Source organism: Microtus ochrogaster, unplaced genomic scaffold (assembly GCF_000317375.1).
Source record: "Microtus ochrogaster isolate Prairie Vole_2 unplaced genomic scaffold, MicOch1.0 UNK23, whole genome shotgun sequence".
Classification (NCBI taxonomy): Eukaryota; Metazoa; Chordata; class Mammalia; order Rodentia; family Cricetidae; genus Microtus; species Microtus ochrogaster.
This window is the reverse complement of record NW_004949121.1, coordinates 2,719,444-2,746,042: the sequence shown is the minus strand read 5'-3', so window position 1 is coordinate 2,746,042 and position 26,599 is coordinate 2,719,444. Positions and strand designations below refer to the sequence as shown.

General features: G+C 39.5%; 1 protein-coding gene across 2 annotated transcripts in view; it reads right to left on the bottom strand.

Moving 5' to 3' along the window:
• Positions 1-26,599, bottom strand: part of March1 (membrane associated ring-CH-type finger 1) — an 817,915-nt gene that overhangs the window by 454,109 nt on the left and 337,207 nt on the right. For both annotated transcript variants that reach the window (XM_026789574.1, XM_026789573.1), the window contains exon 3: positions 15,254-15,462. In XM_026789574.1, coding sequence (XP_026645375.1) covers positions 15,254-15,352 — 99 coding nt within the window. In that variant the 5' untranslated portion in view covers positions 15,353-15,462. The remainder of the gene's footprint in view (positions 1-15,253; positions 15,463-26,599) is intronic.

The following is a 26,599-nucleotide window of genomic DNA, read 5'->3' as shown; positions in this document are numbered from 1 at the left end:
CTGCTCCCGTCAGTTGCTGGATAATGCCTCTGTAAATACTGGGTTATGAACACCTCTTCATGTACTTGGTTATCATTTCACGAAACACTTCAGTTTGACATCACATTCCAAAATGCAGATATTAAAACTAAACACAAAACCTATGACAAAACAATAAGGAGTAAAGTGTAGTAATCATCTCTTTGGTTCTATAGGTGATCTCACTTTCCTGAATATTCACCGAGGAGTTTCCATGAAGGCAGAATGCTCTGGACATCGTGGGTTTAACTTTGGAGAGACAGAGTTGTTATTTGTGAGACAGCTCATTTTAGGTAAAGTTGGACAAACTAGGTGGCCTTTGCTGCCATGCTACAGGATTGAGACTCACCCGAGAGGGACTTCTGGACATTGTACATAGAGAAATTGTGCAGAACTGCGGAGTGGGGAAGATGATTCACACTAAGAAATGTGTGGCACCTTCCCAGACATACAGAAGTCCAAAGAAAAGCAGTTGAGTGCAAGAGCATCTGCTGCTGTCAACACCACCTTCCCCACCTTCCTCTGACGTCACAGTCCAAATGCTTCATTTGCAATGTGGCTTGCAGGCCAGCAGCTCTCTAAGAACCTGACAGTCCTTCAGGACAGGATTGTAATTGATGAAGAATCCACCTTCATAGAGTGAGCAGCTATAGCACTGGACTACACACATCTACTGAGTAAGCAACTGAGTAAGTCCCCTTTTATAACACATGGGCACTCTGTCTCTTGTGTTCCCCCAAATAACAGTGCTTAGTACTCAATAATAGGCTATTTCTAGTTGTGAATCCTGATCATAAGGAAAGGGAAGCTAAGGAGTGGGAATGAAAGAGGCAGAGAGCTGTGATACTGTTTCAGGTAAACTGACACATGGGGAGAAGCATCTGCATGAAAAACATGGAAGCAAGCATGCACTTAAGAGAAAACTGTTATTAATCTTCTGGCCCGAAATAGCTTATGCGATAAACTACAAAAAACCTTGTGGTTATTGTCCATAGCAAGCCTAGTGAGGAGCACAGGGGTAGCTGTACTGCCTATAATTAATTTGTAATCACAGCATGCTGTAACTTAAGTCCAAGCTCACTGGATTAGATTTGTCGGTCAATTTAGCTCTGTTAGTGAAAGCTTTCCAATATGAGGGACTGTAAATGGTGATGAAGCAAGCAAGTGGCCAGAGATGAGAATGAAGCAAGGGTCTGAGGTTTGTCTATCAAAGAAGAGAGGCCAGGTGGACTGTCTAGCACCCAGGGGGAAAAGAAGAGACAAAAGCCTCTGAAAAGTAAGCAAAAGCCCAGGGAATGCGAGATTAGGGCAAATAAAGGTTCACCCAAATTCTTAGTCTTTGCTTTTTAATTATATGTATGTGTGCATGTCTATGTGGAGATAGATACATGAATAGAGTTACCTGAAGAGGCTGCAGGATTGGGAAGCCTCTGGAGTTAGGGTTAGTCATGTTTGTAAGTCACTCAATGTGAATCCTGGCAACTGAACTTTAGTTCTCTGCAAGAGTGATACATGCTCTTACCAACTGAACCACATCTCCATAATCCAGATTCTTGACCCAAATATTTATAGTCTCCATGGTAAGATACATGTATTACTAAAATTAAAGACCTAGGGGCTAAATAGAAAGACATAATGTCTTTATGATGTGCTCTAACACTGTGGAGTCTTTCAAACACAACATTACTCTTTTCAGAAGTTTAATTGGTCAATTTAATTTGATTGAGGAAAAAAACTCAAAAGTTTTAGCAATGTGTTCTTCAGAGTATGTCTGTGATGCTTTTCCAGACACAAATAGGTGGGGAGGACCTAGTAATATAAAATGTAAACCTGACCTAGTAATATAAACTCTGCCTCCAATAAACTGGAGGCAGAGATAGAACTAAAGGGAAAGAGGAATTTTCTTAAGGAAGGGCAGCCATGATATAAACAGCTCTCCTTCATGACACTGTCCCACCACAGGGTTTGAACTTACCAGAACAAAGGCAACTCATTATGAAGTAAAACCACTGAAACCATGAGCCAAAAAAAATTGCCTCATTTTGACGTGATTCTCTCAGGTATTTGCTGTAACAACAGAAATTAAAACAAGAAGCTACGCCTTTTATGCAGCTATTAAACTCATGGATGGAAATAGTGAACACTGAGTAAGCCAAGGCAATGATCATTGCCAAAAATAGTTTTTCAGCTAGCATTGGAAATAATTCAATTTTGAAAATCTAAAGTGCATTGCACACTGGTGCACTGGATTTCTTTATACTCTGAGGTCTTTACGCTGAGGTGTCTTCAGTGTTTGAGAGTTCTGTGAGGTATAAAAACATCAAAGGCTCAATTTAGAAGAATCAAATTGTCATGATCAATGACAACTGTTAGAGTTGTAAAGTGAAATTAGCAGCTGAAATTAGCTAATCAAGAAGTGGAAAAATGATTTCTATATGTAAATAGGGTGTTAAAATAGACTGTCAGATCCTTTCAAATATAGTGTGGTGGCAAGCGTAAAATCTCTACTGAACTTTAGAGACTACTGAGGCCAAATTTAATCAAGTATCAAGTCAGCTCTAGAGCATAAATTATCAAATACATTTTAGGAAAGATAAAGGTTATTTTTTATTGTGGCATAATCGTCTACTCTCAAAGTTTGTGAGTTTACTAGGGCGTTATTTAGTGTAGGTCATGTACAAATCATCTCAGTGGGGCTCATTCACAAATACCAGTGGGGATATCTGACTTTGGCTCACTTACAGGTTTAATGAATGCCTCTGTTTGTCCTATACAAAGGCCTAACTTCTGCAATTCTTAGCTTTCTGGCTTTGAGAAATACACAAGGAACAGTCTTAATGGATAAGCACTTTTCAAGGGCTGGTTTGCATGCCTCTTCTTCTATAGCCTCTCACTGTCTACAATAGGTTTCATGACAAAGCTCAGAAACACTGCTGAAGAAAAGAGCACAAATCACCCAAGATCTTTAGTCTTGAGGGATAACAAAAATCAGTGATGGCTGAAATGAATGTACCATAACACATAGAATAAATGACATTAAAGATAAGTTTTCACATTAGAAATGTGAAGGACATTGTGGTAAAAACAGCAAATAAGGATTCTGATAAACATAATTAAAGCCTAGATTTTATGGGGAACAAGAGATGCCTCTCTTGTTCAAAGCTATCCTCACTACAAAGTTTGGTTCTTATTGTCAAAAATAAACTATATGCTGAATAGATACATAACTTGAAATAGAAGCAAACTCTCCTCCATAAACTCTAGGATGCTGAACTGTATCTTCTGACTAGCACATATGAGAAAAAGTGGGGTAATGATGGGACTTTGAAGATGCCCTCTGGCTTACACCATGGCTTTTCCTGCTGTTAAGAATCTTTACAGACAGAATCACAGCTCATTAGAACTGAAACTTCTGACCTATAAAATGAAAGTACCTACATCTGGTAACCTTAAACATGACCCTAAACTGTTTATTATTTCATTCATCAAGAAGAAGTATCCATAGCCTTTCTTTTGATAGGCTAGCCTTGTGACTATTTTCACCAGTGGGAACACTGTTTCTTACTTCTACGAGCTGATCATAAGAGATGATTCAGCTTAACTTGGCTTAAATATAAAATGTTCCCTTAGGGTCAGGACAGTGGGTCCACAGCTGGTGGTGCTTCTTGGGAGGTTTATGGTACATTTATGGAGTATTATCTCCCTTGAGGAAAAGGGTTACTGTGGAGTAGATCCTGACATTTTATAGTTTACCCCACTTATTGGCTTATCTTTATTACTGTGGACACACTGTGACCATCTGACTGACCTTTACACTGATAAACTGTATAGCCTAAAACTGTAACTGAAAATAAGCCCTTCTGGAGTTGATTTTTGCTATTCATTTGGTCATATCAGTTTCAGAAGATCCCATTTATTAATTGTTTCTCCCAGTGTCTGTGCTGCTGGGATTATATTTAGGAAGTGGTCTCTTGTGCCAAAGCATTCAAGTGTACTTCTCACTTTCTCTTCTATGAGATTCAGTGTGTTTTGCTTTATGTTGAGGTCTTTGATCAATTTGGATTTGCATTTTGTGGATGGCAATAGATATTTTCATTCTTCTACATGTTGATATCTAGTTATGCCAGCACCATTAGTTGTTTTCTTTTTGTATTTTATATTTTTTGCTTCTTTGTCATTTTATATTTTATAATTTTTGCTTCTTTGTATGAATCAGGTGTTCATAGGTGTGTGGATTGATATCTGGGTCTTTGATTCAGTTCCATATACAGCAAGCCAACAGACAACATCAAACTAAATGGAGAGAAACTCAAAATGATCCCACTGAAATCAGGAACAAGACAAGGTTGTCCACTCTCTCCATATCTAGTCAGTATAGTGCTTGAGGCTCTAGTTAGAGCAATTAGACAACAAAAGGAGATCAAGGGGATACATTCAGAAAAGAAGTCAAATTCTCACTATTTGCTGATGTCTTGATAGTGTACGTAAGTGACCCCAAAAATTATGCCAAGGAACTTCTACAACTCATAAACACCTTTAGTAATGTAGCTGGATACAAGATTAACTAAAAAATAAATCAGTAGCTCTCCTTTACACAGATGATAAATGGGTTGAGAAAGAAATCAGAGAAATATCACCCTTCACAATAGCCACAAATAGCATAAAATATCTCAGAGTAACTCTAACCAAACAAGTGGAAGACTTGTAAGTCAAGAACTTTAAATCTTTGAAGAAAGAAATTGAAGAAGACACTAGAAAGTGGAAAGATCTCCCATGCTCTTGGGTCGGCAGAATTAACATTGTAAAAATGGCAAGCTTACCAAAAGCCACCTACAGATTCAACGCAATGCCCATCAAAATCCCAACAATATTCTTCACAGACCTCGAAAGAACGATACTCAACTTCATATGGAAAATCAAAAAAAAAAAAAAACAAAAAAAAAACAGGATAGCAAAAACAATCCTGTACAATAAAAGGTACTTCTGGAGGCATCACAATCCCTGACTTCAAATTCTAGTACAGAGTTATAGTACTAAAAACAGCTATGTATTGGCATAAAAACAGACTGGAGTATATTTTAAGTTAAAAACTATTGAGGGTCATTAAATACCTAAGACTGGAGAGCCTGAATTGGAAAGGATAGTGTCAGTTCAAAATGAAAACCCATCAATGGACTTGACGCAAATTTTACCAGGAAGAAAGTGTTTGGTTGGAACCTCTGGCTCACTCTTACAAGGTCCAGGAAGCCCCATTCCTGACTTTCTTTCTTTCCAAACTCCACAATCTTAGATTCTCCAAACAAAGGGAGGGTATCAAAAAGCCCAGCTCCACAGTCTTGGCTGCTACAGCAGCTTCCTCCCGTGAAGTTGCCAGCTGCCCAAGTCCTTATCTAAAGAACTCAGCTTTTGATCATAGCTGGACATAAACCTAGCTTGTGGCAGAGATATTGTCATCAACCCTCACCTACAACCTATATAATCTCCCTGCTTTAGGTGGCTAACTGCTGTGACGTCGATCTCAGGGATTGAAGAATTTGCCTTGGGGTTGTTTTGTTAAAATAAACCTGTTTTGTACTTTTTTGATTTGGCTTTTTCTGGCTTACCTCATTGTCAGAGAAATTTATTTTGGGGCTGCAAACCCATTACAAAGCTTGGGTGGGATTTTTATTTGTTGTACTTGTCATGGTTTATACAACAGAAATAACAAGTCACAGGAGTACTGTGAGGCAGAGGGCAGAACTGAGAGCAGTTGTTGATGCTTTGGGGGGAAGCGTCAACTGCCTTTGTAAAAACCTTGAGATCATACCTGGAAGGTACGCTCAATATCTCTCAGGAGTCCCTTATGCCCCTCATTTTTAAATATGAGCTTATTTTGTTCATATGGCATTTAATTGTGCAACTGATGAAAATTCTCTTATCTCTTTAAGAAGTCTTCAGATGGAAGGAACTGAGCTGGAGTGTACTGTGAATGCCTCTCCAGCAATAGCAATGGTAAATTTAAGTAACAAGTCCCTGGATTTTCATTGATAGGAATGTGGACCATGAGGAAAGGAAGAAGCACACTTTTGATCTTGGAATGTAAGGAAGAGGGGTAACTGTCACCAGAGCCTGTACTGAGGTGATTTAAAACATCTTATTTCAACAATGTCCATGAAAAGATGTGTTTTCTCTCCACACCTGTTACATTTGAGGCTGAATGAGACAGAATTCTTTGACAAATATTTGCTTATGTGACACTGGCTGATTTCAGAAGTTGGATGGTATAAAAATAAATTGGGTGGGTGTTTTGTTTTTGTTTTTATAGAATCACAACTGAAATCGTGAGTTATTTGTTAAAGTCTGAATATGTTGAAGCCCCTCACTGTGAGGATGAGAAGACACACAGGGACTACACGCAGGTCTCTGGGTTGCAATCCCAATCTCTCTCTTCCTGCTGCCCTCACACTGAGATGTAGAACTCTCAGCTCTTTTCCTTCCAACAAGTCTGCTTGTACACCATCATGCTTTCCACCAGGATGAAAATGGACTAAGCCTCTGGAGCTGTAAGCCAGTCCCAATTAAATGTGTTCCTTTATAAGAGCTGGCAAAGTCACGGTGTCTCTTTACAGCAATAAAAACCCTAACGAAGACACATGCAATTTCATGGAATACTTATGACACCACACACACACATAAAACAGAATATACAGCCTTTACTCAGTAATTTATTAGCTATAGTAACCAAGAAGAATGATGGATAAGTAACAATGACATTGACAGCTGAGACTTCCACTGAACACTTGACCCATAACAAGAGATGGCATCTTACAAATTATGACGGGACTCTAATTTGACATGTACCATTAAAGATCATATATCCCTGAGGGGGAAAACAAAACTTATTGCTGAAGTTCAAATAGTTAAAAGTTTTGCAATATCATGACAGCAAATCTATCACCAGATATTTTTATGCTTATGATAATTAATCGAGTAAAGTTGGATAGTACAACTCTGTGACACATCTAAGTCTGTAAGACCTTCTTCAGCCTGCCAACATTCACAGCCGCTACCACCACCGGGACGTTTTACAGGCATAGACCCGCTTAGATTTACCAATAGGAATCATTTATACCTATAGAGACTCGGAACATGTGCAAGCACATAGCTGGTACCACAGTTTGTAAACGTTTGTTTTCTGATTCTTACAGTAGCCTCATTTTCAGAGCGCTGGAGCATTGCTGGCCCAAAGGCTTCCTCATGCCAGTTTTCCCCCTACCCCTGCCCCTCCTTTGTTGATCAACAGTAGAAACTCTGAAGACTGTAGTTTTGTATCAAATACAGGGCATTCATTGGTACTGTCTGGGTAAAGAACCCCCACTGCACTTGTCATTCTTGCTTTTGTTACCCAGATTTGCAGGATTTGATGAATGGGACAATCAAGATGAAAAATGAGAGGCTTGTCACCCAGCTTCCAAGAGCACTCTGTCCTTTTCTCTGGCCTCCTTTAACTCCGTTATGAGCAAAATCTTATCAGTAGCTCTACCTTGCTGTCACACCTCCTTCCATTATTTACCAGATTGCTGAGACAGGGGAGAGAATGGGTATTGGGTAGATGCCATTCTTCATCTTCACCTGGAGGTTATGAAGGCTGGCAAGCAGCTCAGTGTGATATAGTCCAAGGAGTGAGCTGTGGGAATACAATTCTCAGACTACGGGCCCTCCCCTTCATTGGGCCCTCAATGGCGGATTCTAAATCCATCGCCATTGTCAGTGTTTTCTTTGTGTTACACTGAATTGAGGTAAATGTTATCTGATCAGCAGTTCTTAAAAGTCTTATTAATAAAACATTCACAGCGGCAGCTGCACCTGTTCTTTCCAGGTGCCAATAATCTTCAAGATCGTTGTTCAACAGTCTTCACATGGTAACCACTTGCTGTCTCAATAAGTCTGCTGTGAATTTGTCATAGGACTTCTTAAAATTCATACCAGTCAAGGGTCCAAACTACCTACCTGCCATTTGAGGCCACAATTTCAAAACTGCTGACTGGAGTATGTCAATAATTACTAATTGCTCTCATTTGATAGTCAATAAAATGTGTTATTCAGTCTTACTTATTAACGCAATTGCCCAAAACACCTGTTTTAAACAAGAAAAAATAATGTGGATTATGCTAATTTCATTGCTGAAAGCAAATAATAATATGGAAATCGGCTGGTTTTCATTATGTAAAAAAAGCACCTTAACAAAATTAGCATATGTAGTAGAATTCATTCAAAGCACATAGGACCCTAATACTCAATTTAGAGTAGGCCAGTAGTTGGAAAGTGTTCATCTAGTGAAATGTGAGAGAGAATTAGTCTCCCTTCCTCCTGGCAGTCTCCCTACAGTGTCAGGCTCCCACCAGGCTCCATTTGGTTAAAAGAGAACATTAATCTGAGTGCTCTGGTTAAATGTGCTCTCTGTGTATGAAACTCATAAATTAATGTTTGTGAAACTTTCACCTAGATAGCAGCTAAACTTGGAAGTCAGTCACCCTGTGTGTTATAAAGCAGGGAATGACTGCATTTGTATTTTGATCCTTTGTTTTTAGGCAAGTGGCACAAACCTTACGAAATGATGATGATAAAGAACATAACTGAATCGTTCCCTGGAGAGCTGGAGTTTTAAACAAGGGTTGCTCTCAAGGAACCCCTAGCTCAAGTGTTGTCACCCAGACCAATCCTCTCACCTCTGCTTCTCTCCCTTCCTTCCCTCTTCTTCTCCTTCACCGTATCCTTAGTACCTGAACGTCTTCCTCTAGATTCCCTCCCAATGCTCAGACTCAGAGTTGATTTCTCCACACAGGTCATCCATTAGGAGAGAGAAGTCTATTGCAGTAAAGAGGTAGGTTTTTAACAAGAGAACTCCTATACACTAAAGACGTTAAAAGTTCAATGTCATTGTTTTAATGGATTGTGTATCCATTCCTAAATCAGTTATCACTGAAAGTGCTAGAATATAATGACTATTTTCAATTAATCTAGGCTCATCCCAAACCCAAGGGCTGAAAAAGCAGAGGGCTGGCTCTCTGACATCTGCTATTGCTGTGAAGAAGAAAGGATGAAGCATAACAAAACCACCAGATGTCCAAAAAGGTGAGTCTTCACTGCTTCCTAGAGTCCCACTGAGCCAGACTGGCCTTTTACTAGCAACAAGACATGGGAATCCAGAGAAAAGCACAATAACAAAATCTTGTCAGAGCAGCATCCCTGCTGTTCAACAGCATCTGACTTGGTCTTCATTGTCATCAATGAGAGAATGTTTTCTTTTATTACCTTGAGTTAGGTGTTCAGTAAGGGAACTTCAAGGTCCCTGTCCTTCCTATCCTGACCATTGTACAACCTGTTAAGAATTGCAGCTGGGAAAAATAATCAGAAATAAGAAAATAAATAACAGCCTTCATTCTTGACACTCTCAGAACTAAAGAGCACCTCTTAACAAGCCAGCCAGATGTGCACCATTTGGCCACAAGCAGCACCTGCGAGCAGACACCCACCAGTCTTTGTCCACCCTTTATAAATCAGCTCTAAGGCAGCTTTCTAGCACGAAGGACGATGGATTGCCTACAGTTATCTAGCTATTTCCTGAAACTGAGGTCTTTTTCTTTCCTACACCTCCTAATGTCTCAAATAATTGCCCGTAGTCATGTGATTAGGAAAGCAAACCTGTGAATGGGGATAGGAGTGATAGCAGGGAGAAAATAAAACTTGTTTTCTAATGGCACCTAGTACAACTGTAGACTTCTTTTCCAGAGAGGCAAAGCGCTTTGTTGTCATTGTTGCTTTGATTTTGCTTTCAAAGAAGGCTAAACTTAAGAGTGTGAGAGCCAAAGTTCTGTTTTAAGTTTTAATTACTGAGCATAAGAGATCCATTAAAAAATGCATCTAACCTGTAAGCCCCTTCTCCCAAGGACAGGTACTTAGTGAAATGCTGGAAGATTGTTTATGGAAGATAGCACATCATGTGTCTTCCTTTCCCCAAACAAGTTTGACTCAATGTCACTGGACATGCTTGTTCACACGTACGCAGGAGGTTTATAAACAGGAAGTGCGTCAGAATATATGCCTGTGCTGATTGGACCTGATGAGAAATACAGTAGCCATACGGGGTTTGCCACTCTATATCTGAAAAGTGTCCTCACTTCCTGGGAACCCCAGAACGGACCTGGTCATGAACCTGGTCAGACTTCATCATCCTGGCCAGTATTTAACTAATGTTTGCTTCAAATTTAACTCAAAAATTGTATTAGTGTTCTTTTTCTTGAGCAGTGGCTTTTACATTAGAATAGTTTTTAAAGTTCGGTTTGATAAAGCCAGCTCTGTAGCTTTTATGTTGCTTTCTTCCCAGTGTCCTCACTAATAAAGTCTACTGTACATTATTATTTATCTTCACAATATTTCCTAAATTGAATGAAACACGTACTAGTTATAGCTTGTGAATAACTTTGTATTTTCTTTGATTACATGACACATGTATTAACATGAACAAGACATCCGTTAATGGTTTCCTACTGACGCTTATGCTAATGGCAATATGAGCATGAAAAGCCAGTGTTGCCGGTGGCAATAGTCTCAGTGTGACCGTGCTGAGCATCCATGTGTGAAACACGGGGTCCTAGACATGTGAGTCTACAAGTCCCAGGGAGTTATGTGCTATAAAGACAACATCCTAGACCTTGACTTCATACCCATACATACTGGTTATACAATCTTTGTAACTTCTAGATGTAGAGAAGTAAATTTCAGCTAAAACTTGATTAATGAAATTCACTATACTTCTAAGAGACAGGTACACTAGAGGCCAGATTTTATAATATTTAGTTATTTAATATTTCAGAGGGTGTTGAAAGTTAAGAGTGAGAGGACCAGGAACACTGCTGAAAAATAGTATATCTGGATATGACATAGATGCTGTGCCTATAAACTCTTACCAGTATGGTTGCCTGAACAGAACTACAGCAGTAAACATTCCAGCATGGATGACAGAAGGGTTCACAAGGCCTTACCCTAATGAGAGAGCTACGGGCAGTTGACTTCTGAGAAAGAGAGTCAGTTTTTCAGGGTTGAGCCTCCTGATAGGTTAAGCATGCCCAAGTAGGGAGGCCTACATCAATTCATGCATATGGTTAAGACTAACAGGGATATATTATATATATATCATGTGTGTATTAGCATTGGGAGGAAAGAATAGATTAGCATAAACAAAGTTGTTTACTGACAATGTAATCAAAAGAAACTTAAAGCATCAATCTTTAACATCAACCAAAGCAAACTCAATGCGCACTTGTGCATCAGAAAGACATCTCCCCCTGCGTTCCCCAAGGTCTTGTTTTCCCCAGGGCATAAACAAATTATCTCCCAAACAAGCAACTTGGTATTAATTATATGGTCCTAAAGGGAGTCACATTGGAGCCTCCTCCATAACTCTCCAGGGCTTACACATTTGCCTTTTGCTACTAATTTTTTACATATCCATCTGTATTTACAGATTTAAATTAGTGAAATTCATGAACTATATCATATTATTTATATGAATTTATAATCCATGTGTATCTACTTCAGAAGGAAGGACCTGTGGTGGTCATGATGAGTACTTAATATAACCTTGGCTGTGCTAAGAAAACTTGGGCATCTTGAATGCAAATATGAGACACTGTCCTTTATTTGAACTATCATATGCTTTATTTATTTTTTAAAATTTTGTATATTCATACAATGAGTTTTGGTCAAATTCATCCTTACTCCCCTTCTCTAACTACCCTTCCACACCTTCCGAATTTCAAGTCTTCTTTTTCCCTCTATTTTGAAAACAACCTACTGGGTTCATTTGTAGATCTCTCTTTTAAATGTCCCAGCACCTAGAGCTGCTGCCTTTAGAAGATGCCATGATCCACCTACATACTTGACACTAACTTTACTTAAATTGGACAGATTATCACTTTCCTTCTGTAGTCCCAATATTGACCAAATAGATAAACTTGCAACTTTGTATCACGTAAGATACATCAAAATACAGATTCATTATAGAAGTTGAGGTTCAAAGTCTTTAATATCTTACTTAATCTATTAATTCCTTTTTATAACCTAAGTCTTCTCAATTGTAACAGTTAATAAAATATTTCAACATTCATTTTATCATTTCTTGTCACAAAACAAAGCAAAACCAAGCATCAGTAAGAACAACAAATAACAAAACAAACGAAAATGCTGACGTCAAATTAAATATTAGTTGATTATAAAATCTCTGTGCATTTTGAGAAAGGAAGATCAAGGCGTGTTACAGTTGAGCAAATCCCTAATTCTGAAGTGATATCAGTTGTTAAGTATGGAGACTGATTCTTTGAGTAACTGTGAGGTGAATAGGAAGCATTCATGGAACCCCAAAGGATACCCCTCAATTATCATTAATCAGGATATGTTCATAAGAGATCTGTCACCGTCTGTGAACAGGGACTACCACTTGAACATACAGAGGTCATTGTGTATTACTAAATAAACCTACGTTTTAATTGCAGGATGGAGATAGCTTAAATTATCCATCCTAAATGGTATTTGTGAGTCTTTGAGACTACTTAGTTCACCAAATGAAGCAATTTGTGGCCTATATTAAAAAGAGAATTAAAACATGGTTTTTCACAGACACTTCTAACTTCATTCCGTAGAAAGCAAAGATGCATTCGAAATCATAAAGGTGCCTCCCCTTCCAACACTCAGGAATATTGCCCTTTAAATTTTCATTTCTCCTATCATCCATTTCCTTTCAAAATGCCTACTGAGCCTCATTATAAAATACTATTAGCACATGCAGGGACAGACAGCTGTTTACACTTTCTGGGGTAAGGGGTGTTCCTTTAAAGACTACGAAATGCAAAGTTCTTTTTGTGCTCTAACTAAGGCTTTCTGGAGAAACTTAGAACAAACCAGCAAAACCCAATTATTTTAAGCAGCTTTTTAGATGACTTAGTATGAACTTTTCTAATTATGATAATAAGTTATCTGTCCACAGGCATTAGTGTCTACGAATGATTTAAGGCATGATTATGGCCTCAATCTGAGATGCTTGGGATATGCCTGCTGCTACATTTGATGGGTCTTCCTCATATGAAGACACATAATTTCCTCAGTAAAGTCTTTTATTTATTTGTTAGCCAATCCCGCTTTGTTTCCAATAAAATTTTCTTTATTGACAGCACGTTGCAAATCTCTTTCCACTCTTTGATCCTCACTGTGCTTATTGGCTTGGCATCCAGCCAGTATTCATGGGGACCCCTTACATTTAATCACAATAGCAAGGTGATTAGAGAGAAAGATGATCACGAATTGAGGTTGGGAAGAGTGTAAGATGTAGCAATGGATATGAACAGTGAAACCATTTTACATGAGGTAGAATAAGTACATTTTATTTATTATATGGAAAAGGAAAACATTTTGTTTTTCAAAAGTTATACAAGCCATGCCAGTCACTGCAACTCACATCAAGGAGAAATCACCAGTAGATTCCTAGTGAAAACTAGGAGGTGATATGTTTCTGAGACTCTGTCACCAGGCTGGCCTGGAACTAACCAAATAGCCCAGGCGTCCTTAAACCTGTAGTGGTCATCCTGTCTCTACTATACTTTTTTTGTTTGTTTGTTTGTTTTTTTCATTTCTGATCATCCCTAATTCCAAACAAAATTGCCATCCAACATCATTGCAGAAAGTTTTCTTTAGTTAACCTCAAACTTATCCACTCATCTTGATTTAGATAGCTCATATCTTTGGAATTGATCACTAATATCTCTTTCCTCTTCCCCACTCCCCAAGTCTTAAGAGACAGTCCTACAATCACACCACCAAGTCATAGGAAGAACCAGTTACCATAACTATTTCCGTGTTATATTGGGCTGATTGATTACAAAGATATCTGAATTTCAGGACATGGTTTGCATTGGCAACACAACTGCTAAACCAAAAGTATCCTCTGCAATGACTTAGGCAGAGAACTCCTGAAGTTTTCTGTAAGTTCTGACGACACCATTATTTTGAATGACGCATTTAAAACCAGGTCAAGTAAAATGGGCAGAGGCTACAAATGCCTTTTGTATTTGAAGATATAGTCACTTATTTTATTCCTCTTAGGAAATTCCTGACACTTAACTCCTATTTAATTTACATTTCTGTTTTGTTTGTGTTTGTTGTTTCCTTTGTCCTTGAGGATAATAATAATAATAATAAAAATACTACTACTACTACTAATAATAATAAATAATAATATTCTGCTATAGATCTGGAGGTAGGAAATGTTCATGATCTCTGGGAATTAGAAAAGTTGGATTTAAGAATTCAGACTTTGTATGCTTTTTTTTTCTTTCATTTGTCATTTAGACAGCATCACTCCTACAGCCTGGGCTAACCTTGACCTCGGGAACATCCAGCCTCAGCCTCCCAAGTGCTGACAGGTTTGGAGCATGCTCTGCCTCCTTGATCTCTACTGTGTCTTTGCTCGTGACCATACCTATCATAATTTCATGCAACACCTCTGACTCTGCTCAGTCTCTTTTAAAACCCTTTGAAATAACTCCTTAGAATCTGAGTTTTTAAGCAGTTTAACCTTATAGGAATGGCTGTGAATTCCACCCCAAAATAAAGCCTGAATGCCATACAGTGAATATTATAGGCTGTGCTAGGTTTTAAACAACACTTTCTTAAATAAAATACAAACAAATAGGCATCCAAGTCAAAATCCCATACAGAAGGCATAAGAAATAGAGAACAGTAGATCCCCAAGCACTAACTTAGTGTGCAGTAGATGTGCGAACTTTCTTAGCCCAGGACGACGTGCTGTTTTGTTAAGAAAGTTATTTCCCAGCCCTCCTCTGAACTCAGTTAACATTAACAGTTCCAAAATCGGGCAGGAATGGTACAAGCAAGCAACCCAGGAGTTCCTGGCTGTCCCTCAAGAACCACAAAGGAGATTCTGTAGAGTTCAGCAAAAGAGGCAGAGGTTTTACATCTATCAAGCAGCAAGTATGTCTATAGATTTTCAGTTCGTTGCTTCATTCAGAAAATAGAAGCTAAGATTTATCAGCTCCTTAGTCACACATGAAATGATTCAGCCCGCTCGTACACACAGAGCTGGGAGCGAGCTGCTCTTGCGTTCATGCTCTGTCCTGTTGTACAAACAGCACGGAGCTGGCTGTGTGGGTTCTCTCATTGTGTCAAATCAAACTCATCTTACCTCGACTTCCTTGCTCTTCTCTTTGTTTCGGCCCACTGAGCTTCTCCCATTGCTGGCTGTCTCCCGGGCAGGGATTACAGAAATCTGGTGGAGGGGCATATTGGCAGGGCTGCAGGTGGCCAAACCCTGATTGGATGCCTTATGGCTTCACACGCCCTGAGAAGCTCACCTGCAGAACTGTTCATATCCTTGCTTTGCCAAACTTGGATCTAAATAAAAAGGAAGAAAATAGTGTTGGAGACACTGTACAGCAGTGGCCAAGCACACTGAAAGGAAATTTTTAAAAATGTGTAGGGGATAAGCCAAGGAGTATTACATTTCTCAGAAGGACGATTCACTGCAAGTCATAAATGCACTGCTTTGTCACTCATGCCCCCCCTCCCCTAAGAGCATCATGGGAGACAATTCAATTTCTACGGTACCTAATAACTGTCATGGAAACCAAGGAAACCCAGGTCTCACGGGCCCTTATTAACAACTGCTCCTTTTAATGGCACACACTCCCACATGTGCAGCGACTGACACAGGCTTTTGTTTCTGCCCAGATCCCCAGGAGTCTCCGGAACACCCAGAGACATGCATCCTGCTGACAAGCTAAGTAAGCAGAAGGCTGAGAAGCTTAGTGTCCTATTTGGATACAAATCTCTTCCTTGAAAGGCTGGGCTGGCTGCCTGTGTCGTGACTGTCCTTCAAGCAGCTACAATAATCTGCTTAGGTCAAAGGAGCTGCCTGTCCTGGAGAGCATTACATGAGCTGCAAAGAGAAGAAAGGGGGTGAAGGAGAGAAGGGGAGAAATGAGAAGAAAGAAGGGGAAAAGGGAAGAGAGAAGAAGGGAGTAGAAAGAGAGGGAAAGAAGAGAAGAGAGAAATGGAGAAGAGGGAGAAAGGAGAGAGGGGAAGGAGGAAGGAAGAGAGTGGGGTTAGGGAAATGGAAAAGGGGGACTAAGGAGAGGGAGGGAGAGAAAAGAAAAGGGAAGGAAGAGAGTGGAGCTAGGGTAATGGAGAAGAGAGACTAGGGAGAGAAAAGGCAGAAGAGAAAAAAGAAAAGGAGAGAAAGAGGCCTGGAGGAGAGAGAGATAAAGAAAGTCATGGAAGGAGGTAAAAAAGAAGGTGATGGGTAGAGAAGGTAGAGAAGAGAGGAGAGGAATAAGAGGGGAAGAAAGGAAGGGAAGGGGAAGATGGAATCTGAGGGGAGAGATGAATACAGGAATGGGAGAAGAGATGAGAAAAAAGGAGAAGAGGAAGGAAATGGGGCTGAGGGAGGCTGGTTGGGCAGGGACAAGACCTAGGAAGAGAGGGACCAAAGCAGGAGCAGAGAGGGTGGAAGAAAAAAATGAGGAAAGAGGGAAGCGTGACATCTCCCTAGCCAACACCAGGAGTGGGGGAGCCACACCCTGCTTGGTGAAGCGCAGACCCACCCCACGGCACTCAGTTCTGCTTGCGGTAACTTCCGTGCTCTCTGGAGAGCATTGGTTTGATTCCTATGTAAACCTTCTCGTTTCTGCTAAGGATTCCAGGGTCCTCTTAGGAGGATAAAATGATTTGGGGAGAGTGAAACAGAATTTCTGCATTTCTGCTCTTCAAATTACAATAAATAAATAAATAAATAAATAAATAAATAAATAAATAAATAAATAAATAAAGGAAAGGAAAAAGAAAGAAAAAAAACAAGCAAACAAAACCCAACACTTTGAAATCAGTCCATGTGAGATCTTCATAGGTGGTCACTACTGCCACCCATCTCCAGCTATCTTTGTATTCTATATTAACAATCCCATTTCCAATAAGATGCTACAGTTTCTTTAGACTCAGGATAGAGATCAAATATAGCAGAGATAGCTACTGTCAATGACAATAATATAAAAGTTACTCATGAAAAGACTGTCAAAATAAAAACTCATTTTAATCTAAACATCTGCATTGAATTAAATAGTCTATGTATTTTCAAATTTGGATGAAGTATGCATTACTCTTTTTTTATTCAAAGAAAAAAAAAAGGAATTCCCACCTCCTCCCAGCCTCCCATTTCCCTCCCCCTCCTCCCACTCTTCTCCTCCTCCCCCCACTCCTCTCCCCCTCCCTCTCCAGTCTGAAGAGCAGTCAGGGTTCCCTGCCCTGTGGAAAGTCCAAGGTCCTCCCCCCTCCATCCATGTCTAGGAAGGTGAACATCCATACTGGTTAGGCTCCCACAAAGCCAGAACATGAAGTAGGATCAAAACCCAATGCCATTGTCTTTGGCTTCTCATCAGCCCTCATTGTCAGCCATGTTCAAAGAAACCTAGATGTCCTTCAATAGAAGAATGGATGAAGAAAGTATGGAATATATACACACTAGAGTACTACTCAGCAGTAAAAAACAATGACTTCTCAAATTTTGCATGCAAATGGATGGAAATAGAAAACACTATCCTGAGTGAGGTATCCCAGACCCAAAAAGAGGAACTTGGAATGTACTCACTCATAATTGGTTTCTAGCCACAAATAATGGTCATTGAGTCTATAATCTGTTATCCTAAAGAAGCTAAATAAGAAGGTGAACCCAAAGAAAAACATATAGTTGTTATCCTGGGTATGGGAAGTAGACAAGATTGCCGGGCAAAAATTGCATTACTCTTATCCAAGCCAGTCACCTTCATGTGGTTCACTCCCCTGCTCTCCATCTGGTCCATCTGAAGAGACTTCAAAAAGCACAGTTAACCTGAAGCCAAGCTGGCGGGGTTCATCATGAACATCTGAAATGAACCTTTTGCTGAACAGTCCATGACTCCTATACAGCGGATCTTCAGAACCACCTAGCCAGGCACTCAAGCAGCCTTAGTACAGTAGAAGCACACACGGAGATTGACCTGTTGCTGTAGAATCCTTTCTGAAAGTAAAAGAGGGCTACACTGCACTGAGTGTTCATCAGTCTCGGTTTGCAAAGAATGCAGAAACTTGCATGAAGGGACCGTGTGAGGCTTGCCTCTTCCAAAACTTCCGTGCCCTATTCTCATTACTCAGAAGGCAAAGAGCACAGAGTTCGAGGCCTGCTTGGTATGGAGCATGAAACTGTATGAAGCTAATCCATATGAAGCTAAATTGATGTTGATTAAGCATGCTGTGGTTTAAGAGTCCCATCTGTGGCCCGCAACTGTGAAAAAAACACATCCTTACTTAAAAGCAATTGCTAATCCCTTCATCCAGGACTGGCTTCATTAAGAGGAGGCTGGCAATGGAAGACAATAAATCTAATAGTCTGTGGAAAATACAAAATGTAAATTATAAATTTCTTTGGGAAAGTCTTATTGCCAGTGTTACTCCACAGAAGCCTCTGGAAACAGCCAAGGCAATTTCCCAGATAAAGTTAGAATTCGGTACTTTTCTCTAAAATATTCATTAAAGTTACAGGAAAGGCGATTTCTAGCTTGAATTAGCAGAGTGCCTGTCTTAATCCTACATGTCATTATGCAGGTAGGGTGATCCTTTGTTTACTGTGAGATTCTTTTTGAAACTAAGATTTAAAATTTAAGTTAGTTTGAGTTATATGCTTGAGTTACTTCAATTTGCAATCTTTTATTCTGAAATTAGGATTACGAATCAAATTTCAGGGAAAACATTTATTTCTTAGACTATTTTGCACATTAGACAAGAGAATGTCTACTGAATCTTTTCAATCAACTATTGAGAGTTCAGAAAAATTGATAAACAATCTAAATTTTTATTAAGAATTGTGATAAACTGAGATAAAGTTGGGTGATAGCTATTGGGGTAGAAAAAATGTGTTTCAACACTTCATTTGAATATTTGTCTGGCTTGGAACACTGGTACAGCCATCACTTGTGTCGGTGGTGTGTGTTCATCTAGGCTGTTCCTCAGGCAGCTACTGAAAAGCTTCACAACCAGAGTGTGAAGTCTCCGGGGCAAATGTCTCACGTAGCAATTGAAAGCTCAGGAACGTCGGGGATTGCAGCTCTCCTATGGGAGTCCAGGCAGATTACACAGCCATTAACCCCACGGAGTAAAGGAGGAGCCCTGCATCCAATTGCTGTGCACTAACAATCTGCAGACAATGGCCTCACTATCAAAGAGGAGCCTTTCAGCTGACTGGTATCCTCGCAATCCACACAATCAAATTTATAAACGGAACTCTGGAAACGTTGGACTATAATTACTGATGAAGCTGTTGTGAAACTTCACCGCTGCCTGGACCCAGTCTGTGTTGCCTCTGTGTTCTGACTACTAGCCCTGGGGTTTTGGACCACCACTACATTGCTTACCTCTGCCTTCTGATTCCAGCGCTGCAGGTACTAACTCTAACACTCATGGCCGCAGTTTCCCCCAAGACTTCTGCTTTGCTGCTGTTCTCAGCAAAGGCTTTTAAAAGATAAACAAAGCAAGCAGTACATCTGATCCTCTTCCCTGAAACACATCTCAGTCTTCACAGGATCAATACATGAGTGTGGAAAGCTAACAGGCTGGTCTTGATGGCAATTATGCAAGAAAGGAGCTATCAGGCAAAGACAGGAAGAAAACACGCTGACTGACAGACTGATAGTTCAGTCCAATAAACATTGGCTGAGCATCACCTAGGGTTTTCACTATACTGGGAAGAGGCATCACACAGAAATCTTAAACACAATTTCCATGTCCCAGCTCGTAGGAAGATGAGTAAATCATTTTTTTTAAAGAAAATAGTGACACCCTACAACTAATAATTTTTAAAATTTGTGAAATACTGAGTGTAAATACCAGAAAAACTTCAGTAACAGGAAGTCACAAGACTCAAAGAACCGGGATTGGGTAAGACAAGACATTATTTGAAATATCACAGAGTTGGCATTTGTCCGTGTTTGCTTCTCTGCTGCTGTAGCAGAACATTGACCAGAAGCAACTGGGGAACAGCAGGGTTTATTTCAGCTTACAGGTCGCAATCCTTTATCAGGCCAAAACAGGGAAGGAACTCACACAGGAATCCAAACCTGGAGGCAGAAGTGGCCTAGAGGCCATGAAGGGAATCTGCTTGCTGCCTTGATTTCCATGACTTCTTCAGACTACCTTCTTATAAAGCCAATACCTCCTGACAAGTGATGGCCACCAAGGGCTGCCCACATCAATCAAAGCATAAAAGTGCACTAAGAGATGGGCTGGACCACAGAGCACAGGAGCTTCTTTGTTGATTTCAGTTTTGTTTTGTTTTCCTAGTTCAGAACCTTTTAACTGTTCTACCAGGAACATCACAAGCTTCTGCAGCTATGATAAACGCAGGTATGATACATCTCAAGCCGGTAGTTGAACTTACATACCAGTGTGGTGTTGGTTTTTATAACATTCAAAATCTAAGAGTTCTTGAGCTATCGAGTCTCAAACCAAGCTTCCACAGGTTCTGAGGAAGCCAAGCACTACATAAAATGGCCAAAGATATGGCAATTGCTCAGCCAACTCAACTGGAAATCTCAGCAGTCCCAATATGGTTCTTAAGATCTGAAGGATTCCTGGGGATATTGGTGTTCAGTTTATATTTGAATCCCAGTGAGGCAGGTCTTAATATCAGTGAAGGAGTGCAGCAACTAAAGAATAAATAAATAAACTTGTTAGCAAGAATGGAGTTAACACAACTCCTGCATCTAAGTCTCAGCAAACATCACGGGAGAGATTTTAAGAGCCAGGGGAGTCTGCTGTATGATTGTGTCTTCTAGAAATGAAAAGGAAACTATACCTATGATATCTGAACTATATGGCTACCAAACCAAGACATGAACAAGCAGAGTAGTTGCTTGAAAGCTAAAGGCTGTGGAGAGGAAAAATTAGTCTCCCCTGGTGATGAGCGTCTGGGAGAGACTGGTATACAATGCAAAGTGGTCAGCCCTGAAATCACATCAAAGCACACTACCCAGGCACAGGTTGTATTTAGATAGTTATGTGTGTTTGTGTGTGTGTGTGTGTGTCTGCCTGCATGTGTACAACAATACTAACCAAAGAAAATGAAGTCATCAGTTTGAGTGGTGGCATGAGAGAGATTGGAGTGGGAAAAGAGAAGGGAAGGAGTTATGTAATTATATTGTAATTGAAAGGAATTTTTAAAAGCCCCTTATGATAGAGTTACAAAAAAAAAATGAACAAGGAGGAGGAGGCAGAGGAAGAAAGGCAGCAAGGTTTCCTTCTTCTGTGTTCTTTATTTCTGGGTTGCTAGCCACATTTAGGATGGGACTTCCCACTTCAAATAATCTGATTTAGAAAGTCTATCATAGAAAAGCCAGCAGTTTGCATATCAGTTGCTTCTGGACTCAGTCAAGTTGCCATCACACAGGGCACTGCGAATTTTCCCTCGAGTCTTCTGAAGAGGGAGCATTGGCCACTAGTGGAGTGTGGGAGCGCTGGTGAACAAGAAAATCAGTTGGCACCTGCACAGTCTATGACTCAGCGGGACTGTGATTGAGTTGACATTTCCTTGCAAATCAGTAAGTAGCAACTGAAATGGTGACTGTGTATTTTTTCTGTATTGAAAATGTTTCTGTATTTTATTTTTTTGTTTATTTATTATTTATTTTTGGTTTTTCTTTTTTTAATTTATTTATTTATTAAAGATTTCTGTCTCTTCCCCGCCACCGCCTCCCATGAAAAGGACAATAGAAGCCAAGTGAGAAAGAGTAGCATCTGAGAATTATTTCCTCCAATTCGGCTACTAACATTCAATTTCATGTCTCTCCCACTTAGTTCTCTGAGATGCTAGCTTCTCTGAAATGTGCAGCCCAGGCACTTTGCCTGCTCTGTATTCCAAGCCATAGCACAGGCATCTAGATGGGGGCGCCTGGCCATTAGAGGCAAATACTTTTCTGAGAAAGACTTTTCTCCCTGTAGTTTTGCTGGTGGAGACTTTCCTTAGAGACAAAGTGGATTTTGGACCCCCTTCTTCTGTAGCTTTAGCTCCTTCTGGCTGGAGGGGCATCGCTGGATTGTCTTGTTGCATTAATCCTGGGTAGAACATGTCCTGCTGTCACCACTCTTGGAGGGTTCTATCATCTAATACATTTCCTAGATACCATCATTCATTCCTTTCTTAGATTCCATGAGCTTATGTACCTTGGTCTTTCCTTGACTCTTCCAACTTAAATCTTATGAATAGCAAGAATTCAATATTAATCATATGACTTCCTCTTTTCTTGACTATTTTTTATATATCATATAAAAAACTCTTCCCAATACAGAATGAAGCAATCAAGATCAAGATTTCTTTTCATGATTGCTCATAGCATTTTAGTTTTTAGTTTTAGTTTTACAGATTATGTTTAAGAATCTGATCTCTTTTGAGTTAGGTCTCTGTAAGTTATGATGTGATATAAATGTTAATTTAATGAGCTGTGCATATGCAATTATAGCATCATTTGTTTTAATGAAAAACATATTACAAAACAATTATTTTTTAAATGAAAAAGCCTTAGAATTATCACAATTATTCTCTCCAATCCTTGGTATTATTTTGTTATGTATTTTGCTTTCCATATGTTATTTAAAAAGCAGCATATTGTCCATGCTCCAAATTTTCTCAGGAGATCTTGTAAATTTTTCCTTCACAGGGGGATCCATGTATGTCTCTTTTAGGGTTCTCTTTGTTACCTAGCTTTGCTGGGGTGGTGGACTATAGATTGGTTATCCTTTGATTTATATCTAATATCTACTTATGAGTGAGTATATACCATGTTTGTCTTTCTGGGTCTGGTTTAACCCACTCAAGTTATTTTTTTTCTAGTTCTATCCATTTGCCTACAAATTTAAAGATGTCATTGGTTTTTTACAGCTGAGTGGTACTCCATTGTGCAAATGTGCCACATTTTTTAGTTTATTCTTTGGAAGAGGGACATGTAGGTTGTTTCTAGGTTCTGGCTATTATGAGTAATGTTGCTACGAACAAAAGTCCTTGTAGTATGAGTGTGCATACTTTGGATATATGCCCAAGAGTGGTACTGCTGGGTTTTGAGTTAGGTTAATACCCAATTTTCTGAGATACCACCTTACTGATTTCCAAAGTGGCTGTACTTTTGTTCGTGGGAGTGCAACTTTGTACTCTATATCCTCTCTCTAACATAAACTATCATTGTTGTTTTGATCTTAGCTATTCTGAGGGGTGTAATATGATATCTCAAAGTTGTTTTGATTTGTATTTCACTAATGGCTAAGGATGTTGAGTAATTTCTTAAGTGTCTTTTGAGCATTTGAGATTCTTATGTTGAGAATTCTCTGTTTAGATCTGTATTCCATTTTTAATGGGATATTATTTTGATGTCTAGTATCTTGAGTTCTTTACACATTTTGAAAACCAGTTCTCTATCTAAATGTGGGGTTTGTGAAGATCTTTTCCCATTCAATAGTCTGTAGTTTTGTCTTATTGACTGTTTCCTCTGCCTTTCAGAAGCTCCTAAGTTTCAGGAGGTCCTATGTAGTTATTATTATTCTCACTGTCTGTGCAACTGGTGTTATATTTCTTCCCTACTTTCTCTTCTATGAGGTTCAGTGTAGTTGGTTTATGTACAGTTTTTTTCCTGCCAGAAACCTAGTAGTACTGTGTCCCAAGGCCACCGTTTCCCTTAGACATCCAGTGGCCACACAGTACTGATTTAATGTGATTGAAGTGGACTTTCCTAGTGCAGCCAGCCACACTTCCAAGGTTGTGCTGACCTTGCACTGTGGAACAGAATCTACTCTTTGTCCCAGAGTGTTATTGGGCTGCCCTGGTATAATGTGTCTTTGATTGTGAGTTACTGAACTCAACAAGCTTTAAACAATTTCTTCTTCCATTGAACATGATAAGTGATAACAGTTGTTTAAATATAATACTCATGGCAATTCTTAGATCACTCAAAACTCTGTAGGCATTAGCCATCAATCTCCTATAAAAACACCAGCAGTTTCTAATGCTATTTTAAAAATCTAGATTTCTTTTAAAATATTTACTTGTGGTAGATGAGACTTCTTATAAATTATGTTTTAAACATAGTATTTCTTGAATAAAACAATTTGTGAAAACATATTCTTTTCCTTTAAAGGTTTCTGTATTTCATAATGTTTTACAAGTGAAAAATATAGTAGCTGGTAATGCAAATACTCATAAAAGAGAAATGCGATTAAGTGATAGCCTTCTAAACACACTGCAGAACAAACGTGTATACTTGTGCTTCCTCTGACGATGTCCTCAGTCATTTTAATCACTGCACACAATTAGCTCCATTTCGAAAATACAGTTAGGATAATATGAGAATGTAACAAATATTGGAAGCCATAACAAAGTATGTTATTTTCTAGAGAAAAACAAGAATTCTACCTGCTTTCAAAATTTAAAACAAGAGTTTATGTATTTTTTATCTTCTTTTAAAGTTTTGTGTTTGATTTTATTTTTTGTAGTTTTTATATTAAAAATTTCCACCTTCCCCCTCCTCCCATTTTCCTCCCCTTCCCTCCACCCCTTTCCCCCTCCCACTCCAGTCCAAAGAGCATTCAGGGTTCCCTGCCCCATGGAAAGTCCAAGGTCCTCCCCTCTCCATCCTGGTCTAGGAAGGTGAGCATCCAAACAGACTAGGCCCCCACAAAGCCAGTACATGCTGTAGGATCAAAACCCAGTGCCATTATCCTTGGCTTCTCAGCTAGCCCTCATTGACTGCCATGTTCAGAGAGTCCAGGATCCAGCAATACCACTCTTGGAAATATACCCAAGAGATGCCCTATCATACTACAAAAGCATTTGTTCAACTATGTTTATAGCAGCATTATTTGTAATAGCCAGAACCTGGAAACAACCTAGATGCCCTTCAATGGAAGAATGGATAAAGAAAGTGTGGAATATATATGCACTAGAGTACTACTCTGTGGTAAAAAAAACCTTGAATTTTGCATGCAAATGGATAGAAATAGAAAACACTATCCTGAGTGAGGTAACCCAGACACAAAAAGATGAATATGGTTTGTACTCACTCATAAGTGGATTCTAGCCATAAATAAAGGACATTGAGCCTATAATTCATGATCCTAGAGAAGCTAAATAAGAAGGTGAACCCGAAGAAAAACATATAGTTATCCTCCTGGATAATGGAAGTAGATCTATCTTCTTTTAAACTTCAAAGTGAAGCAAGTCCAACTGGAGAGCTGTTTGTCCCACCCACATGTGTATTTGCAGCCCACTACTACAGCTTGAAGCTTAGCATGCCATGCTGGTCCTTGTGCCCCACAAGTGTCAGGGCGGAGTAGAGCTTCTGGTTGCCTCCTCCCTTTGGAAGCTTGCATGGTGCCTTCTGGTACCAAATTTCAAAAACAAACAAAAAAACAAACAAACAAACAAATAAATAAATAAATAAACAAGAAAACCCCAAGAAAGTGAAGCAAAAGCATTTTTAGTTTTTCAATTGGGAAGAAACTTAAAGCTATTTGCTAAGGAAGAAGCAATGCTTCTATTTCCCCCTCGGAGACCACGGTCATTTGCCCTTCACTTGCATCTTCCTTTAAGATGAAACTTCCTCTTCATTGAACCATTTCTTGTGAGGGATTCTCCCAATGCAAAGGAAGTAATATAAACCGCAAGAACATATGTGAGTGTCACCCATTTTAATTACATTGAAGCAACTCCATCTCATGTTTACTGTGTTGCAGAATGCTAGGGAAGCATGAGGAAGCAGCATTGCAGAGAAGTTAAGATTGATAGACCAGGCTCTACGTGGTGATTAGGGAAATAAACTACAGCTCGTAACCTGTGCAGTACAGATAACAACTGCGACGTAATTTTCAGCATGAGTGAATCAGTATGGTCGAGTGACAGAAATTTCCCTGTGAATGTGAGATTACAATGGAGGGCTGAAAGGATGAGAGAAAATGGAAGTGCTTAGAAGAAAATGAGTTGATAAGAAAAAAGGGAAGACCTGCGTTTTATAGACTATTCTTTGGTTTATCAGAAAAACAACAATAACAAAAACCACCAGAACTAGAGGTGATAAATTTAACCCCTACCATGGTGGTTTTTTTTTTTTTTTACATCACTGGAAATTGTAACTTTGTGTACATCAGTTTCAAAAATGAACTTTGCAATGTGTTTGGGGTTGGGAGATGGTTCACTGCACAAAACGCTTGCCATGCAGGCGTGAGGACAGAAGATCAGAGCCCACTGTGCGTGCGTGAAATCCAGACAGGTCTGGGGGGCCCATCTGCAATCCCAGCACTTGGGAGGTGAGATTTCCCAGGGTAAGCTGGCTCCCTAGAGGAGCCTGCCACAGTGTATCTGCTCCAGCGAGAGATGACGTCTCAATAAATAAGGTGGAAAACAAGAAGGCATTCTATGTCAACCTGAGGCCTCCACATGCATGTTCACACAGCTGTGCCTGCACATATG